Source organism: Eleutherodactylus coqui, chromosome 1 (assembly GCF_035609145.1).
Source record: "Eleutherodactylus coqui strain aEleCoq1 chromosome 1, aEleCoq1.hap1, whole genome shotgun sequence".
Classification (NCBI taxonomy): Eukaryota; Metazoa; Chordata; class Amphibia; order Anura; family Eleutherodactylidae; genus Eleutherodactylus; species Eleutherodactylus coqui.
Genome location: NC_089837.1, coordinates 522534385 through 522555384, shown reverse-complemented (window position 1 = coordinate 522555384; position 21000 = coordinate 522534385). Strand labels below are relative to the sequence as shown.

At 45.9% G+C, this 21000-nt stretch overlaps 1 protein-coding gene across 1 annotated transcript in view; it reads right to left on the bottom strand.

Annotated features, from left to right (window-relative positions):
* Positions 1-275: 275 nt before the first annotated feature.
* The window catches only part of THAP12 (THAP domain containing 12), a 30693-nt gene continuing 9968 nt past the window's right edge, over positions 276-21000 (bottom strand). The window contains exons 3-5 of the mRNA XM_066588284.1: positions 20229-20333; positions 18575-18611; positions 276-2624 (exon numbers count right to left, since the gene is read on the bottom strand). Of these exons, the coding sequence (XP_066444381.1) occupies positions 709-2624; positions 18575-18611; positions 20229-20333 (2058 nt within the window). The 3' untranslated portion in view covers positions 276-708. The remainder of the gene's footprint in view (positions 2625-18574; positions 18612-20228; positions 20334-21000) is intronic.

The window sequence follows — 21000 nt, the reverse complement described above, 5'->3', positions numbered from 1 at the left end:
GATGTAAATTTGATAATCCCTAGTGGATAAAGATCAGGGTAGAATAGTTGATTATAGACCCAAAAGCAGAACTGGGTGACCTCGTAGAGATTTTACCATTAGCTGTGAGGTTTTCAGGAGAAATTTGGAGCCTTGAGGTTGGTTAAAAATGGCAGCAAGAGACCCCCGGGCTCAAAAAGTGTAGATAAACGGATATTACACCGCCTTACGAAAATTCTCTCAAAGTGATTTTCTACAAGGAAAACAGATTTTATTTAAACAATTTCGGTATAAAAATACAAACAAAACATTAATTTGTACATCTTAAACCTTGCGTTTTCCTCTCTCTTCATCCTAATAATTAGTACTAGTTCAGAAAATAATAAACAAGATGAAACTTAATCTACTTAACTTCTCAACATGCACCGAAGACGTCTTGGGCTGTAACAAACTCTTCGGTACGTCCCTTTGAAGTACAGATAAACATTCACGTTTACCCATAAACCCTTTAGATGTCCTAAAAGGTGTATTTCATTTATTTCACTCTTTTACGGTAAACTTTTGTCAGAATCCCGAATGCTTAGGTCATCGTTCCTTCTAGCAAATTTTTGTAGCGGATGGCAATTTTTGCTCATAAATTAACATGACTGCATAGTTCACTTAAGACGATACAAGAGGCTCAGAAGTTCATTATAGTTTATTACAGACTGGAATTACGAGCCATCGGCATCAATCTTCCACAATTTCCGAATGCGGAGACATGGACCCAAACTTATTATTGGCAACCATTTTCATGTAAGTGTCCACCATGACATCTAAATCATGTTTGGAGTCATAACTTATGTTGACCAAGGCCAGTTGACTTGACCTTTGTTCCACCGGAGTGCTCTCCAAGTACAATTTCAGACGCTTTCTGCCGCTTTCGAATTTTTCATTTTCGACTTTAAAAACGGGTAAAATGCACAAAACCTTAAGAAGAGCATAAACGTTCGGGAAGAATTTTATATCCGGTAGATGAAGAGACTCGAAGATGTTGGACGAAAGCTCAACATCTTTGCCTCTGTGTTTCCATTTCACGCGCCAACAATGAAGTTCGGCAGAGAGCGTCTCTGGACTGGGTAGGTCGTATTTATACAAATCTGTATTATGTTCCTCGCTGGTACTGAATTTGAGCTGGCCCATCACAGATGGAACAAGCGATAAACATTTGAGGGCTTTCAGATGTTGTTCAGAAAAAACATCCTTGAGTCCTTGAATGACGTGTTGGATGGTCGGTATGCTAAGAGCTTCTTTATAGAAGATTTCCGACGTTAGGTCGGGTTGCAGGTTCATGTGCTGCATTCTGTGGAACCGACCTGGAAGTTTTACAGGGATGTCCATCTTTGCTGCCAGGTTCATCGCTTCCTCAAACCAAAACTCATGATAAACTTCGATATTCTCCATGACCTCATTCAATGTGTGTAAAACTGCTGTTAGGCTGTTGGCTGCGGAAAACACATCGGAGGTCAATCCTTGTAAGTTTTTTCCAAAAGCTCGAGTGAACGAGAGTGCGTTTTTCAATATGACGATAGTGACAACAAAGTCGAAATCTGTCAAGGCACTGGACAGTACAAATGCGTGGCTGGTTATCCTGGTATTCCAGCTAAACGTGTTATCGCATGCTATTCTATCCAAGCAGAGGACGAGCGAATGAAGGAGAGTCACTATAATTTCGAAAGTATCGTGTCTGCTTATCCACTCCGATCTCAGAATTTCCTTGAGCTCATTACCTTTCTCAACATTGTCCATAAAGAGACTGCTTACTGTATCTTCCAGCTCTCTCTCCAAGTTAGGCGACTTACTAAAAAATAAATAAATATCTTCTAAAGTACCCAACACGACCGAAACTCCAGTGACTGGGATCGATTTTGCCAGCCATATATTCAAGGCACACGAAGAACAAAGAGTGTAAGTTGCTTGCGGACACTTTTGTAATAGCCGAGATGCTACAATTTTCATTTTAGAAGAGAGTTTACTCGAAGCGACGTACGACTGCCCGCGGCAGTACTCAAGATTTAACTTCCATTTTTCCGTGATCGTCGTGAGGAAGTTCATGGCAATGGTTTCAGCATTGCCTTCACAATAAAGGAACCCAACAAACTCTTCATGAAGGTTGTTGGCATCGTCTATATGCCGGATGAAAACGGGCATGTTTTCTTCTCCTGCCAAGTCAACCGCGTCTTCGACAATAATGGAAAAGAACTGGGAGTTCCGCACATCCCGCATCACCTCTTCTCTTATGCAGGTTTCGCAAACTTCCAGGATCTGCTCTTGCTGAAAACGTGTGCAGTATTCCTGATTGACGGCGAGCATATCAAATCTCTTCCTCAGAACTTCATCCCCAGAATTGATACGGTACTCGAGAAGAGCCTGGAAGTTGTCCGGGGAAAAAACTCCATCCAGATCTTTAAAATTACGTCCTTCTAATGAAACATTCTGCTTGCCCATCAGTAGGACGATCTCAAACAAAGACTTGATGTAGTCTTTATTATACCTTTCTTCATCAGTCATGGTTGCTGAACTCTCCTCCGAATCTTCAATTTCGATCTGGATTTCTACGTCGTTATTGCTTTGATGGTTTTCTTGCAAGGGGACGACAGCATCCACTAAAGAGACAAAAAAATGTTGTTTACTGAACAAAGGATAGAAAATATTTCCAAGAAAGATCTACAAAGAACACTGAATTTGTGACAGTTTAGTCAACTCGAGGATATATTCAAAGTTTGCCTTATGAAGGCCAAATATAAGACTTGACATACTGGTCTTCATTAAAGTTGGTTCTGTGCCCAAATAAACAGACCTCAAAACTATTACTACGAAGACTTGCTAGAGAATACATGGCCTGCTGGGTAGGGATGAAAGCCCTTTTACATTATAAGATGAAGTTCCGATCATGAGCGCCAATCAATGAAATTGGTGCTCATCTACCTGTGCTTTACACAGGCTGATTCAGACCCTATGAGGGATGAATGATCATTCATATCCCATAGAGTTTCATCACTGTCAACAGCCCAACCTGGTTCGTGTGGGGGGAGATGTGCTGCCCACAGCAATGTTTTTTTTGGTGCCACAAGGCCAAACACTCTTTCATTGGGTGATTATTGGCACATTCACACAGTCCAATGATCAGGCAAAAGAACATTTCTAGGAATGCCCTTGAGACTTCATAAATTGGTCATCATTCAAACACTGTACAGTGGGTATTGTGTTAAGATAAACACGTCAAACTATTACTAGGAAGACTTGCTATAGAATAGATGGCCTACCGGACAGGAGTTAATGACAAGCATACTAATGGGGACTGGTGAAGGCTCTCTTGGCACCAAAGCAGAGTAATTCCCTAGTATAATCCTAGAAGTCGCTGGCATGGTGCTTTTGGCAAAATACAGGCATCTTATGGTGTATACTGCCAGAACAGCAGCCCAACTTGGGGCTCATGCATAATGGAAAGCCATAAAGGCAACAAATGGAGTCCCTAGAGATCCACATTACACTGTGTGCATGGACCCAAACTCTGATTTGGGGTAATAGACATAAACCAGGTAAAAAGGTGCAACACTGCTCATTCGTTATCTAAATACACAAAAATTGTTGCATGGTTGTATGACAAAACTTGTGCAAGCACGAATATGACTGAAGCCAGTAAGTGTTACGGATTTTGGAAGTGGAACCACTGGGCTAACCAACGAGCCTGGCTTTTGGACCGGGTGACTGTCGGCCAACCCCAGCAGGAGTACCTACAGATTGGTAACTGGCCCTAAGGTAAGCAGGGAGATGGAAGAGGCCCTGCCTACAAGCAGGGTAATCGCCCCAATAAGGGCGGCCCCATGCTGGAACCTTGGGACTGACTAGCCACCCTGACAAAAAAACAAGGATGAAGTACTGAAACACAGAAACGAAGACATTGCACAGAACTAACTTACTACAGAGAGAAGAATGAAGCACAGACAGAAAGGAAACGGACACACATACAGATACAGAGCACAAGGCAAGGGAACAAACGGAATAAACAGGTAAAGGTCAACAGACTTAACAGTCAAGAGACAGAAGACCTAGCAGTGGAGTGCCGAGAGGAAACACCAATACTGAGGCAACCAGAAAGTGCATCAGCTCAGCTTAAATAGGGAAGTGATTGCCCATTAATCCCCCAGCGGAGCTGAGAGCCAGAGGACTGGTTAACCCTTTCAGTGCTGGATGAACACAGACAGATTGAATCCATATGCACAGAAATGGCAGAATCATGCTTGCGGCTGCCCGGAACCGCAAGAGGGTGGCAGACATGAGTAGCAGAGCTTACAGAAAGATTATAAATGCTTCTCTAGGTAAAATCTTTCTACCATATATATCTGGTCTGAGCGGCTGCAGGATGCCCGGCTACGTAGAAAATGTCAACAAGGATTCAGAAAGGGGCGGCCAGATGAATTTTCAACTCCAAATTTCTTTAAGTGTGCTCCATTGAGTACTGACTGCGAATGGCGTTAAGGCCTCATGTCCACGGGGAAAATCAGATCCGCTGCAGATTCTACATGTAGAATCTGCAGCGGGTCCCTCCTGCCCCGCGGACATGAGCGCTGAAAATGCAAATAAATGAGAATAAACTTACCTCCGATCCGCTCCGTTTCTTCTCTTCGCGGCGGCGTCATCTTCTCTCGTCGCGGCCGGATCTTCATTCTTCGGCTCGGCGGATGTGCACGATGACGTCGGTGACGTGCCCCGCGCATGCGCCGGGCCGAAGCAAAATGATCCGGCCGCGGCTGAGAGAAGATGGCGCCGCGGAGAAGAGAAGAACCGGAGCGGGTGAGTAAAATATGATTTTTGTGTCCCGCGGATCCGGACGGCTTCCATAGGCTTCAATAGAAGCCCGCGGGAGACCCGCATGAAAATGGAGCATGGTCCGGATTTTTTCATGCTCCATTTTTTTTTAAATCACTTTTATTGACGATCCGCGGGTATTTATCTACCCGCGGGTGGTCAATGCATCCCTATGGGGTGCGGATCCGCACGCGGGAGAAGAGTTAAAATCCGCTGCGGATTTTAATTCTTCTTTTTCCCGTGGACATGAGCCCTTAGAGGATACGACGAGCAATTAGCTACCTGTTACCAGCTGGATGACTTATTTTCTTACCAGGTGTCTCCCTTCAACTCTGCTTTACTTTAGGAAGATACACTAATTATAAGATCTGTTTTTCATCAGTGGTTAAAGCAATAGTCCAACAGACTTTTAGACTTCGGTACCGGCACCTTCGCCCCGATAAAGGTTTGCGGTGACAGGAAATGTGCGAGCATGCTTAAAGGTGTGCCTGACGAGTCAATGGGAAAATATCGGGGCCAAATCTTCCATTAGAAGCAGAAGTGTATGACACAGAAACACGTCATGGGGCATAGATGGTAAAAAAATATATATAGTTAGAAAACAAGTTAAAACACAAAAATTACAGAATATTTACATTAAAAAGTAAATGACCCCCTGCCAGCGCCAACCAGAACAGTCACCATATGCGCCCTGTAATCCAAAACTATACAAATTATATGTCAAAATGTCCGAAACAAAATGAGGAACTCCTTCCTGCACTTTATTTTAGCGCAAATATACAAATTTAAAAAAAAACTATAGAATAAAAGAAAAACAATTATATTACACTCACATACATAACAAATTTAAAAAACAAAAAAAATGATATAAATTGTATGAACACGAATGCACGAAGTCTGATCGGTAAAGTGGGTGAGCTTGAAGCGAGAATGACTGATGAAAGCTATGATATAGTCGGAATTACTGAAACATGGCTTGATGATAAGTGCGATTGGGCGGTGAATTTGCAGGGGTACAATCTCTTCAGAAGATACCGAAAGAACCAGAAAGGGGGAGGGGTATGTCTGTACGTCAAATCGAACTTGAAGCCGAGGCTACGGGAGGATATAGGGGTAGGAGACGAACAGGCGGAATCTCTGTGGGTAGAAATACAGGGAGGAAAAAAATAACAAAATCCTGATAGGGGTCTTCTATCGACCACCAAAAGCAACAGAAGAAACTGAAGACTTACTACTAAGGCAGATAGAAGAGGTGTCAAAACGAAACGAAGTAATTATCATGGGGGACTTTAATTACCCAGATATAACATGGGAGAACGAAACCTGCAAATCTCACAGGGGTGATAAGTTCTTGAGAGTAATTAAAGACAATTACCAGAACCAACTTGTGCAGGAACCAACAAGAGGGAGAGCCATTCTGGACCTAGTACTAACCAACAAACCGGAACGTATAAAGGGGGTGCAGGTTGAGGGGCACTTGGGGAACAGCGACCACAATATAATCAACTTCCAGCTGTCAATCAATAGGAAGCCTTATCAGGGAGCGACAAAGAAACTAAACTTTAGTAAAGCGAAATTTGATGAGCTTAGAACTACTATCGGTAACATTAATTGGGACAACATCCTCAAAAATATCAGTACGGAGGACAAATGGGAAAAGTTTAAAAGGATCCTAATCGCCTCATGTGAGCAGTTCATTCCCTTTAAAAATAAAAGAAACTCAGCTAAAAGGAAACCAATGTGGCTCGACAAGACTGTAAGAGGGGCAATAAACGAAAAAAAGAAAGCGTTCAAACTACTAAAGCAACAAGGCAGCGAAGAAGCGCTAAAATCATACAGGGAAAAAAACAAAATATACAAAGATACGATCAAAACTGCCAAGGGGGAAGCAGAAAGACGGATCGCAAAAGAGAGCAGAAACAACCCGAAGCTATTTTTCAACTACATAAACAGCAAAAGGATTTGCAGGGAGAGCGCTGGCCCTTTAAAAAACAATGCAGGAGAAATCATTGATGATGACGAAGGGAAAGCAAATCTACTAAACAGTTTCTTCTCAAGTGTGTTCACCAAAGAAAATGAAATGCCACACGAGATGCAGGGAAATAAAATGAACCCATCAAAAAATATCTCATACCTAACACAGGAGGAGGTGCGGAAGCGTCTAAAGAAAACTAAAATTGATAAATCACCGGGCCCAGATGGATAACACCCAAGGATACTAAAGGAACTAAGTGACAAGATAGCTAGGCCGCTATACCTAATATTTCTAGACACTATCAAGACCGGAGTAGTACCATTGGACTGGCGCATTGCCAACGTGGTTCCAATTTACAAAAAAGGGAGCAAAAGTGAGCCTGGTAACTACAGGCCAGTAAGTCTCACTTCAGTAACAGGAAAAATTTTCGAGGGGATTCTGAGAGACGCCATCGATGAGTACCTCAAGGAGATTAAGGAAATAACTCCTCACCAGCATGGATTCATGAAGGGTCGCTCATGTCAGACAAATCTGATCAGTTTCTACGATGAAGTAAGCTCTAAGCTGGACCTGGGAGAGTCTATGGATCTCGTATATCTGGACTTCTCTAAAGCCTTTGACACCGTGCCACATAATAGGCTAATATACAAAATGAGGCAGCTCGGACTGGGCGAAAACGTGTGTAAGTGGGTAAAAAATTGGCTCAACGATAGAAAGCAGAGGATGGTAATAAAGGGTTCGTACTTTGATTGGACCACCGTCACTAGTGGGGTACCACAGGGTTCAGTATTAGGCCCCACTCTGTTCAACATATTTATTAATGACCTGATAGAGGGGCTGCACAGCAAAATATCAATATTTGCAGATGACACAAAATTATACAATATAATTAATGCAACGGAGGACAATGTGCGGCTACAAACGGACCTGGATAAGCCGGGGGGGCTTGGGGGGGATAATGGCAAATGAAGTTCAATGTTGATAACTGTAAGACTATGCACATGGGTAGGAGGAACGGATGTCACCAATATTCACTTAATGGGGTACCACTAGGGAAAAGTGATATGGAAAAGGATCTGGGGGTATTAGTGGATAATAGACTAAACTGGAGTAACCAATACCAGTCAGCTGCTGCAAAGGCAAATAAAGTCTTGGGGTGCATCAAAAGAGGTATAGGGGCGAAGGACGAGAACATTATCCTTCCATTATATAAGGCACTTGTCAGGCCTCACATGGAATACTGCGTACAATTCTGGACACCGGTGCTCAGGAAAGATGTCACAGTGCTTGAGGGGGTTCAAAGAAGGGCAACTAAACTAATACATGGAATGACGGGACTGGAATACCCAGAGAGGCTATCCAAATTGGGACTATTTACTCTAGAAAAAAGAAGGTTAAGAGGCGACCAAATAACCATGTATAAGTACATGAGGGGACAATACAAGGATCTCTCCCGTGATCTGTTTACACCCAGGACCACGACGGTAACAAGAGGACATCCGCTACGATTAGAGGAAAGTAGGTTTCATCACCAACACAGAAAGGGGTTCTTTACTGTAAGAGCAGTTAGACTGTGGAACTCTCTACCGGAGGAAGTGGTGATGGCAAAATCCATAGAGGCGTTTAAAAGGGACTTGATGTCTTTCTGGAGAAGGACATTACAGGATATAAATCTTAGGTTAATTGTTAATCCGGGTATACAGGCAGGTAGGAACTATTAGGGGTTGATCCAGGGAACAGTCTGATTGCCATTAGGGAGTCGGGAAGGAATTTTTCCCCCAAAAGGGCTAATTGACTTCTGGCCTTGGGGTTTTTTGCCTTCCTCTGGATCAACACAGTAGGATAGACAGGCTGGACTAGATGGACATTGTCTTCATTCGGCCTTACATACTATGTTACTATGATACTATGTTACCCAAAATAAAAAAAAGAAGGGCAGTAAAACCACCACATGGGTAAGAGGGTCTGGTCCTTAAGAACCGGGGTGTTTTGGTTGTAAAGTGGTTAAATCTGCAATGAAACCCCCCCCCCCCCCCCCCCCCCTGCCGCCGCCGCCCTCGCCCTCTTGAGTAGGTTTGGTAAAATTTAGAGTTGAGAGAGTATACCCGGCAAAGGCAATTGCTCGAGTGAGCATTGCCTTTAGCGAGTATCTCCCCGCTCAAGACTGAAGGTTCGGGTGCCGGCGCGGGGGAGCGGTGAGTAGCGGCAGTCAGCAGGAGGGAGAGAGAGATCTCCGTTCCGCTCCGCTCTCCCCCACAGCTCCCTGCCCGCCGCCGGCACCCGAACCTTTCGTCTCGAGCGGGCAGGTACTCGCTAAAGGCAACGCTCGCTCGAGCAATTGCCTTTACCGAGTATATTCGCTCATCTCTAGTAAAATTCCATTCACTAGCGATTTACTGTAAATTCAGTTTGATATACAAGGTCTCTCAAAAGTGTGGAAACACATATAGAATGACAGCGGTTCGGCAGACGGTGACCCAATTTGGCATACAAGCTGCGGGAGGAAGGGATAAACTTGTAAGGCCATGTAACCAACATGACGGCCATTTTGAATACCGCCATCTTGGATTCAACTCTAATTACTCTAGTGAGGTCGCTGTGAGATGTATCAAACTGATGGAGAATTTCACATGAACACCGGTGAGCTTCATTTGATCATAACTTAACTTGTTCTCATATCAGAACAATGATTTACTTCGTTACAGACGATGTGAATGATGGCGTCATCAGTTGAACGACTGTGTTTATCGGTGATGGAGGACCAAATGGTTATGGATGTAGCAACAGTAATCACTGTTCTGGCCTCATTCAGTCTCCCCAGGGTCGCCCTCCTCGTCCGTCTCTAGACTGGGGTTAGTCGCCTTCATACAGAGAATTGTCTATATGCATAAATGGCGCTCTTACATATTGTAACACCCGAAGGACAACACAGACCGTTAGAGAGAAGTAGTCAGATGGGCGACACAGCAATGTCCCTCTCAGGTGCTCTTCTGTGCAGAGGCAGACTTGGAAAGAAGTTTGGCCCCTGCACTGTGGGTAACAGGAGTCCTATATGCATGGCGTTGGTTGAACACGTGCGCTTTGTTCACCTGCTATTAAAAACAGGCGCTCCTTGAGAGAACACCATCATTCCCATTACTTGTAAAGAAGAAAAATCACTGTTCGCATCAGAACAGATAAGGTTGTGATAAAATGAAGCTCACCGCTGTTTTACTGGTGAATTTCTCTGCCAGTTTGATATATCACACGCTGACTTTCCCATTGGAAGATGTAGAGTCGAATCCAAGATGGCAGCATTCAAAATGGCCGTCTCGTGGTTGACACGACCCAACAGGTTTCCGCCGTCCACTGCAACTTGTATGCACAATTGGATAAATGTCTGCCAACAAGTTTTCATTTTATACAGGCGTTTCCACACTTTTGAGACGCCCTGTACAAGACGCATAATGTAGGTCCATCAACAAGGACATTAAGGCCACAGGGCCGAAACACATTTTTTTGGATTTTTTTTATTTCTTTCTAAAGAAAAAGAATTAGAATTACAAAAGTTACTTTTTCACATCTAACTGGATCCACACTTAATTACTATCAGAGAGGGTCTACAGAACAATGACATTAGCGCCATGACACAGTGGGACTGTCGTTGCATCATCGCAGCAGACGGCCATAATGACTTGTGGCATCAATGAATCGAAGTACAGAAGGGCTGTCAGGGCTTTGTTACAAATCTGATTGGAGCAGGCGCTAACATTGTACCCCCTTCCAAGGTCTCAGAAGTGGGAGCGCCCGCACCCCATTCCTAATGAGTGGGCACATGGTCACTTCCTTTTTCTTAGGGCCATCTCTTCTGTTCGGACCCCCATAGATCAGAGTTTTGGGTCATATCCACCGACATCCGTGGTGGGAAAACGGCTTTCCTTATAGTCTTGGAGGAATCCTAGGAAGCAATAAAACAATATAGACGACAAATAAAGGACTAATTGAGATCAGTTCCATCGGGTCAAAAAAAAACTGCTAAAGTTGTTTTATAGATGCCACCGATTCTCCTCAAGGAGATGCAGCTGGTGAAAGGAGTCTTAAAAGCAATGCTTCATGGGAAACGTATGCAAAACATCTCTGCTCCAGAAGGAAGAGAACTGTCTCTCTAGTGCCAATTATAGGCAGCCACCTTGTAAGTCACGGTCTAATTCTTAAAAGGAGCTGATAGAGGGGGACGTCTGCAGTTATAGCCCATCCGTGCGAAGGAACGGCGAGTTGTGCGTTCGGACGAATTAGTTGGAGCTCCAGCGTTGTATTCAGCTGACTGTGCAGCCTGTTGGTCAGAACGATTCCTGACATCCTCCTCCGACCCCTTTCGTTGAGGAGTTGTTTCCGTACACAGGATCCCCTCTCACTGGATGTTTTCACGCCATTCTCAGTATACTCTCCGCACCGTTACATGATGAAATCCCCCGCGGTGAGGCCCCGGCTAGTCCAGCACCGATGACTGGCCTCGTTGGAAGTCGCTCCGATCGCTGGATTTTCCCATCTAATGTGGATTCACACTGACACTGATCCACGGAAAACTTGTCATGTGATTTTATGCCGCACTGCGGGGTCACGGGGAGAATTACCGTACAGGGGAGCGCCAATCGTGAAAGAGGCAGCAGGTCTAATAAAAGAGGCGGGCTCTAATAAAGTGAACGCTCGGTGTTTATTGATACATAGTTTACGTTTCTTCCTATAATCACACATTAACAGAGATTTACTGACCTATAAAAACCATATTCACAGCCACTGGGGTCGGCACCTCGCCATCATGGCAGCCCAGAACTGGCTGCGGGTGACACACGGAGATGACAGGAAGCAGTGGGGACACCGGTGACCGATCGGTGTATACAGCACTGGATGTAAAAGGAGAAACCTGCGGTAGCCTCACTTGGTTCCTGTACGGTAAAACCGCTAAAACCAGCCCTCCGCCGCGCTCAGGTCCGATCATCCGGCACAGAACTACATAACGATCTAGAAGGTCACTAAACACGATTGATGCAGATAGCAGTGTACAGTTAGCAGAGATATTGTCTAGTTCAAAAGCTGCTTTGGAACTACTAGCCTCAGCACACCCTGCCAGCAGGTTGAGGGTCCATTAGTTCTCCGGCGGCTGCTGAGCCACAGCTTCTGCTGAATGTGATCAGTCTAAAGGGGTATTCCTATATTAGAATATATTCCCGGCCCCCGAGGCTGCAGGGGCCGCAGTGCTGATGGATCGCTACAGCACCATTATAGCGAATACACCAGAGCATGGACCACTTTATGCTCGGTATTAATGGGGGTCCCACACGCCCCCCACATCAGAAAGTCATGTTCTATCCATATCCCTTTATAAAATGGGAATACCCCTTCAATGAAAAGTTCTGCTTCTCTCTAACAGACTTTGTATTACATTTCCTTAAGATCTCGGTTTTCTGTAAGAAGGAGAACATTCAGACCTAATACTTCTCACAGCTGAGTGTCTGCTACATTGTGTCCAGTTTGTGAAATCCTCCACATCGGCAGCACAAATCTCTCTCCTGTCCTGATAGTTTGCTACAATGTGTCAGTGCAGAGACAATGCATTTGTCTTGAACTTGTTGAGGATTGTTTAGACTGGATACAACTGTAACAAACCCTCAGCTGTGAGGAGAATTAAAAGGGGTATCCCAGTACCATTTTGAACTATTGCCATTGATGCCTGATGTCATCCACAGATGATTGGCGGAGACCTGCGGCTTAGATCCCTGCTGATCAGCCGGCTCCTGGTGCTGCTGTCATGGTCAGCGGAGGAAGCAGAAAGTGCTGACCATAACGCAGCAGCCCAGGAGGGTATTGTAGGAGCAGCTTCTGCTGCACTGCATCATCAGCCTGGACTATTGCATTATGGTCAGCACTTTCTGCTTCCTCCACTGACCATAACAGCAGCACCAGGAGCCGGCTGATCAACATGAAACTAAGCCGCAGGCCTCTGTGGAGGACATCAGTCATCAATGGCAATAGTAAAAATTGGTCCGGAATCCCCCTTTAACCCTTTGCAATCCAATTTTGGATTCCGGGTTTCCTAGGGGGCTTTCTCTTTCTACCATTATACAATGCCGCCATCTGCTGGCTAGAGCCAGTACTGTGGTATGGGACATGCTGGAGAAGCCCCCGACAACAAAGCGGCCAGTAATCTACAGTAAGAATACCCTGCAGGACGTCTTCCGACATCAAAGTTGTACAGCCTTCAATCAGAATGTCTTTAGACGTCAGACAGTGGATTGGAAAGGGTTAAAGCGCAACTGCACACACATTCAGAGCAGTGGAATTGGGACGCATTTCAATGCAGACCCGCAGCACAACGTCACCCCTTCAATTGAAAAGATGAAACCTGCTGCAGATGTGGATCCGCACCAATATCTGCGAGGATGAACGCAGCATTAAGTCACTTTTGACATGTTAGAGTGACAAAAGTTTTGATCAGTTGGGTTCCGGGTACTGAGACCCTTGCCGATCACATGAAGGGTCTGCAGCGCTCACCCCCTTCAGCTCTTATTCTTGTCAGTCAGCTCCTCTGGGCGGCTGAAGAAGGACACATTGACTTCTATACATCTGCATCTGTCTTTGGCTGCTGAGAGCCCCCCGACACGCAACAATGACAGCTAAAAGGGGAACAGTGACCCCCACTGATCAAAAAGTTAGTCCAAAGTTTTTAGTTTTTTTTTTTTAAGTGTGGTTATTGTTTAAGTCTATGGAAGTTTTAGGTTCGGTGTGCAAATAAAAATGTTCCTATTCACAGACAGAAAACAGTGATCTTGAAAATAGTAAGAAATTAAAACACAAAATGTATGAGGAAGTGGCAGAGCATTTCATTGTAGAATGACTTAGCTTATATTTACCGACTGCGTTCCCAAACCTGGGGCTCTCCACAGGGGTTATTAAACTACAACTCCCAGCCTGCCCTGCAACGGCTGGAGAGCCACAGGTTGGGCAAGACTAGACCAGGGGAACGTGATGAGGGCTGTTCAGGGCGATGGGTCGTCTTGTGCAGAGATATACCGCTTCAGATGTGGGCTGACCACAGGTACGTGTCCTTGAGTGTTCTCGATGTAACAGAAGATAAGATTGGCCAGCGCCATCCTGAGACTTGCTTGGTGGTTGTCCGGCACCTGAGCCAAGTAAGGTACAAGACTTTGGGCAAAGTCCTCGTGAGAATCCTCTTCTTCCTTCTGATCCTCCTCTTCTTCAACCCTTGGTTCCTCTATATTTTGAGTCTCCCGATGAGGGTCGATCGCATCTAGAGCTTCGGACTCTGTGAAGCATGGAGGTGAAGGCGGCTCCTCCTTGATGTAAACAACCTGGACGTCGTCTTCTTCCATCCCCTCGTCCGTCCTTGCGGCACTAGGATACCGGATGGCGTTCCTGGAAGCACAACATTCGGGATTATATGTGAATCCTTTCCAGGTCGTCACGATAGGAAGGGGAACATTGGTTAGACTTACTCGACAGCCGCCATGATTGGCTGAAGGAACAGTAACTCATTGAAGTGGGAGAAGGAAGGTTTCTCAACGCCAAGCGGTGATATTTCTTGCCTCGTTTGTTTAAAGAGTTCCTGTCGGAAATTCTCCTTGAGCGACTGCCATTGTGTCTGCACTTCACATGCTGGAAATAAAGATTTGGCCTCGTTAAGGTCACGTAATTGGAAAATGGCAATTTTTTAAATTCATTTTAGCTTTACAAATGCTTAGTTTTATTTATCCTCTACTCCAATCACATCCAGAGCTGCACTCAAAATTCAGCTTGTTTCCCCGCTATCAAGCGGTAGTATCTCCCTGCTGCCTGTACAGAACACGTTGCAATGAGGTGCACTGTAGGAGACAGACCTAAGGCTCCATTCACCCCGGCACAGAGAGCCCTGATGAGCGGAGCAGCAACATGTGGTGTAATCTAGTTCCAAAAAAAAAGAACCAACAGAATGTGCAAGAATATGTCAAATGTGTGAACAGACTTGTAAAATTAAGAGAAAGCTAAAACTCCCATAATGCAATGCATATTGATGGGCTGAATGGCTGCGGTATCACACATTTTACCATAAACCACCATGGCTTTTGGTTGCCTGGCTTCTACATATGAAGGATCCCGTTTCGCCTTGAAAGCACGGATTAGTAAAACGCGTGGACTTCTGACACATGGCGCAAAACCTTTGCATTCCGCGTGTGAGAAAGCAACTTCAAAAGGCTTAAGGAGAGTGTTAAGGGGAACCCGCCGTCACCTCTGAGCCCTATAAACTATATGTGGCGTCCGGGAAGATACGTTTCATACTTATCGCATGTCCTGACTCTGTGAATTTGGCGCGCTCACATGGCGGGACTCACGCGCTCTCCCGTATAGATGAAAAGGAGAGCGCACACAGAATTTATCTCGAAAGCGTCACGCTGTGTGCATTCGCCAACTTCAGCGCAGGAATGGGGCACGCAGCGAGTACAACACACCGCCACCCGGACTCCACAGAACCTCAACTTTGAGCCCCATAAGGAAGTTTGTGGCTCAAGAGCAATGACACGTTCCCTTTAAAGCGACTGTCCGGTTTCCCGAGTGCAGCTGTTCTGGGCGCCCTCAAGAGGTGCAGGAGGCGGGTGGAGGCTGGTGTCTAAACGCCGCCATCACGATGAAAAGAGTAACTCTATAGTTATCCGGTCTAACATCCGGATAACTTACATCGTCCGCAGAGTAGACAGGATTTGAACGCAGCTCTAGATGTGACTGCAGTAGATGATTCCATGTCAGCATTTACAAGGTTCTGCGACATTATAAAATATTGCTTTAAAGGGTAAATAAACTTTTGCACGTCAGAAGTTTTGATCGTGGGGGGGGGGCCGAGGCGCCCACAGATTGCTGAAACGAACAAGCAAAATTGTTCATCTCAACGCTACGCCCGTTCTGCTACATTCACCAGGCAGCGCACGGACTCCATAGACTTATTAAATAGGTTTTCTCCAATCTCGGCTTTTCATAGCCAAGAAGGAAAGACGCAGCTATAGATACCGGCCAGTAACTTCAAAAGCAGCCGAGCCCTTCAGCACAGAGTTGTTTCCATACCTCCCATCCCAATGCAACAGTGCAGCATAGCGGGGAGTTAGAGAAACAGTGCAGCGCGCAGTGATACATTGTTGCAGTAACTCTCATATAATAAGAGCTACATACACAGAAGGTGGTCGGAAACGGGACGGACGGGTTTTCCCATCTCGGCCATGAAAAGCTCAGATAGGAACACCCCTTTGAGCCCCTAGACTGCTTACAGCCGTAGGGGCGCAGCGCCCAGATGAGCGATTCTGCCTGTTCGTTTTAGCAGCAGGTGGTGGTCTCAGCAGCCGGACCCCCACTGATCCTAACTTCTGACATGTCGATTTAGAATGTAACAGAACTTCCGACACGTTGAGTCTCTTGTACCCACCTTTCATAGATCGCTGCTGCGGGTTCAGGTCGTCCCAGTCCATGAATATTTCGGAGGCGATGTCGTTCCATATCTTGCCTCTCCTCGCGGCGTCGTAGAAGGCGTCGTGCTGCGGGTCGTACAGCTCGGGGTGCAGACGTACGAGCGCTATCAGAAGCTCAATATCAAGGAATGACTTGGAAGCCATGAGGAAACTGTGGTGCAATCCAAACACCTTTTCCGTTCCTGTATAAACAGGAAATGTGCGAGCGCGTCAAAAAAACGCATCATATTTCAGGTCTTCTGATGCGTTTTAATTGCGATAATCGTTAGTTTGTTTTTTTTAGTAAAATTGTATTATTGACTTCCAATGCAGAATATGCAATGACAGAAAGAAATCGGCGTGGGGGACAATTAAAGGGGTTTTATGGGACTGCGAAATTGTTGGCTTATCCTTAGACTAAACCATTAATATCGGAGAGGGGTCTGACTCCGGGCCGCCCGCCAATCAGCTGCGTCCTCTGCATTGTGTACCAGGCACAGCGCCGTGCTTGAAGTAGTGGTTGTGTCTGGTATTACAGGTGCTGATTGTCAGGGGTCTTATAGGACAGATCCCCACTAATCCAGAGCAAAAGCCCCTTTACTATAGATACCAGTCAGTTTAGTCCAAGGTCCGGACGCTTTTGATGCCAATCCATATTGTGGCAGTATTTTTCCAACGGAGCAGTAGGAAGTCTAATTTTTTGCAAAACAAGTTTTTGTTCTTAAAGAGGTTTTCCTATAAGGGGTTGTCCAGCTGTAAACTACCGATAATAATAATCTTTATTTGTATAGCGCCAACTTATTCCGCAGCGCTTATACTGATGGCTTGTGGTTAAAACAGGCCATCTACTGTAGATCAGTGGTGGTCAACGGCATGGGATCTCCACCAATCAGCAGGCTGGTATGCTCATGCACTGAGCTGATTTCTGCAGGAAGTAGACAGCTCCATTCCCACCGCAGTGGTCAGGCTTGCTATTACAGGCAAAGTTCTCATCAAAGTGAATGGGTGTAATACCAAGCTTGGCCACTGCAATAGAAATGGAGCTGTCTTCTTTCAGCAGAAATCAGCTCAATGCATGAGCGAACTATGAAACGCAGCGAATGAGGACAGCTGGGAGAAACCCTCATCCTGGCTCTTATATATATATATGAAGATTTTAACAAAATACGTTTGAGTTTAACATAAGTACTGAAAATCTGTAAAAGAAAATTGAAAACCCGCAGCGCAGTTTAGTTTACACTGATTTGTATTACCGCTCCATACAAGCTTTGTGTTTTACGGAGGCAGCCATACGGCAATCACAGAGTTCCTTAAGACACCCAGATGGCCCTGCTGCCATATTAAGCCATAAAGAGGGTTTTCGGTCTGACTTTTCATGCAGCGGTCATATAGCCCCCCATTGCTTGTAGGGCAGAATACCTCCATAGAACAGTATTATACAAAGTCGGCATTCTGAACACCCACGACTCTATAGTATGCACTGTAGGAACTCTGCTGTGTGCAAGACGCCTTAAAGTCACAAAACTAAAGAAAGCCACAAGTGTGATAGAACAAAATAAATAAATAAAGCCAATACTTACCTTCTCTGGCAGCGGTGAAGCTTCATGCTACTTGTGATCCCTACAGCCAGTCAGTGGAGGCAGCAGTCCCAAATGTGACTTTTATCATCCATCCATCAGTAATAAAACGATTGGTGGGGTCTCGCTGTAACACCCGCTCCTCCTCGCTGCGCCTTCAGCAGTGAGCAGGAGATTGAATGAAACAGCGGTCGCTCATGAGCGGTGCTGCGCCATTCATTTCAGTTGGGACTACTGGAGGTAGCCGAGCGCTTCTACTCCACTATTTCCGTCAGTCCCATTAAAAGGAGTCGTGCGTGTGTGACCGCGGCTCCATTCAATCTCCACGTCACTGTGGGTGGCTGCAGCGAGGAGGAGAGGGTCAGGACCGTAGAAGTGAGACCCCACCAATCACACTTTTATAACCTATCCTATCAATTGTGGGGTAACCCCTTCTAAAAGAGACGGTCTCATATAATCACCACCAATGTACACTGGCAGGGGTCCGATCACTGCGATCCCTGCTAAAGAAAAAAGCTGCGCCGCTGCAGATCCTGTTCCTACTCGGATCCTGCACTGACGGCACCGTTGCCAGTTTATTGCCTCGCACTGAACTGTATTGTTCATTTTAATTGTGTGTTTATTGCCCAGAGATGTGAATATTAGGAGTGGGTGCATTTATACCAATAACCACCGCAGCAACACTGACGAGACGGCAAAGAAGTAGGAAAAGGGAAATCACTTACGTTTCCTTTCTTTTAATGTCCGGATTTCTTCTTCACTCTGAGGAGAAACGGAAAATAATCAAAGGGGAGAAGAAGAATGTCGAAATGTACCAACTACTAGTGACTGGGAAGTGGTAGCAGCGAGCAGATGTGAGGACTGTTACACCCACGTACAACAACTGCTGCGCTTCAACCCCACATCGTAGTCAGACGCCTGAGAATAACCGCGGGTCAGAGTCCAATAAGAGGCGACCTACAGAGTCCTGGAGTGAAGCCCTCCTTGTATCCCGCAGGGTCTCATTTACACGGGATGAGAGCAGGATAAACGACTGCATGAGCCCTGATGGCAGCACTGAGGTCGTTAGCGCTCGTGCGGAGCATTTAGACAGGCTGGTGGATCGCGGGCTTCTCGCTCAGCACTTCACCTTCTTTGTGAGGCGTTGAGCAGGGAGTGTTTACATGCAGCGAGAAGACCGCGAACCAGCGATGTTCTCATGTTGACTGAAAGTCATCGATAACGAGAAGTGAACAAGCAGTAAATGATTGTTTTTGCATCTACACGGGATAAATAACTCTGTTTCATTCACTTGAATGAAGTTTGAGCAATAACCGTCCCGTGTAAATGGCCCTTAAGAGTCCGAGAGAGACTGTAAGTGAATCGGTTATTCCCATACTGCTAGGATGCGCCATCACTTTATGATTGGTGGGGTCCGACCTCCCACCGGTCCTGAAAATGAAAACGACCCTCCGGTTTCAGGACAAGTCCTGTCCTGGGACTGTGGGTGGTTTATCACCTGCACTTGTTCTTCTCTGCCATACGTCCAATCTGAGGTTTTCAGGTCCCATTTTCGCCTGTCCAATCTTCAGACGGCCTAATCGCCGCAGTACATTGGTAGTGTTAAACTACTAATGCGCTATACCTGTTTTCTGATTGGCTTATGTGATTAGCGTGGGCCAATCAGACAGCAGTGCTCAGTGTGCATTAGCTAGAAAGTCGATGGAGCCATCTTGGATGGCCACAAATTGGAACCGGTGGATCGGATGGACGGCAGAGAAGAACACGTGCAGGTAATATACCACCCGCCCTCTCTGGTCCCGGGACAGACTTTTGTCTTGGGGGGGGGGTCTGCAGCACTTTTTATGAATGCCAGAGCTCAGCACCACTTGGCTCTGTAAGAAAACCGCAACACAGAACCCATAAACTTGAGAAGCAGTTTGCTGGGGAAGAGCGAATCCGATGCAGTGCTAACTGAGAAGTGCGGCCCCTTCATACTCAGGATCGATTGGGGTCCCGGGGATCATAAAGTGACAACATAGAATAGCCCTTAAAGGGGTATTCAAGTAGCATCATGTTATTCCCTATCCAGGGGATAGTGGATAACTAATTGGCAGGGGTCTGACCTCTAGGACCCCCTCAGAGTCCAGTGTGACGGCACACAAGCTCATTCCAATGGGACTGCTGGAGAAAGTGAAGTTCAAGTACCCCGCTATCTCCAGAACTCCCACTTAATGGAATGCTGGTCGAGCAGGAGCGTCGTAGCCCCATTCATCATTGGTCATACAGAGGAACACGGGACCGCCATACTGGCAATGGGTGGGGGTCCCAGTGGTCAGCCACCCCCTTCTGCTATGAGGGTGGGGCAGTTACAGCTTCAAGAAGTCACAAAATTCTTACCAGCTCCTTTATCCTCTTCCTGCGCCTTCCGGGGTTACCAAGGTGACTGGTGAGGTCAAATATGGTGGGGATGGCGTTTTCCCGAAGTACCGTCCTGTATGGACTCTGGGGGTAAAAATAAAACCATCATCATCAGGGAGATTTTGCCCATTTTACACATCCGAGACGTACAAATGTTCCTTTACAAACATTCTTGATAGGAAGCTTAAGCTTCCTACAACTAAGGGAGCGTCGGGCAGCAGGAGAGAACATGTGGATAAAGAAGATGATCAGGCTCCGCCCCTTTAAAGGGATTGTCCAGAATTAGAAAAACGTAACTGCCTTCTTCCAAAAACAGCACCCACCCGTTTACATATACTGGGGTCTTGCGGCTCAGCCATATTCACTTTAATGGAGCTGAGCTGCAATACCCAACACAGTCTGTGACCAAGTGTAGCGCCATTTCTGCTAAAAGTCAGCCATGCTTTTCTAATGCTTTACAACCCCTTTAAAGCTCCTCCCCCAGTCTGTGAGCCTGTTAACCCCTTAAAGAGAGACTGTCATCTTTTAGCCCTATAAATTAAGCTAACGGGCTAAAAGTAGGTGACCCGCTGAGTTCAGGAATATACGTCTTATACTTACCTCCCCGTTGTTCCCCCAGTGAGACCGCTGAAGCTGCCGCTCAGTGCATTGTGCAGCGCTGTTAAAGGGGTTGTCTCGCGCCGAAACGGGGTTTTTTTTTTTGCATAGACCCCCCGTTCAGCGCAGGACAAACCCAAGGGATGTGTTGAAA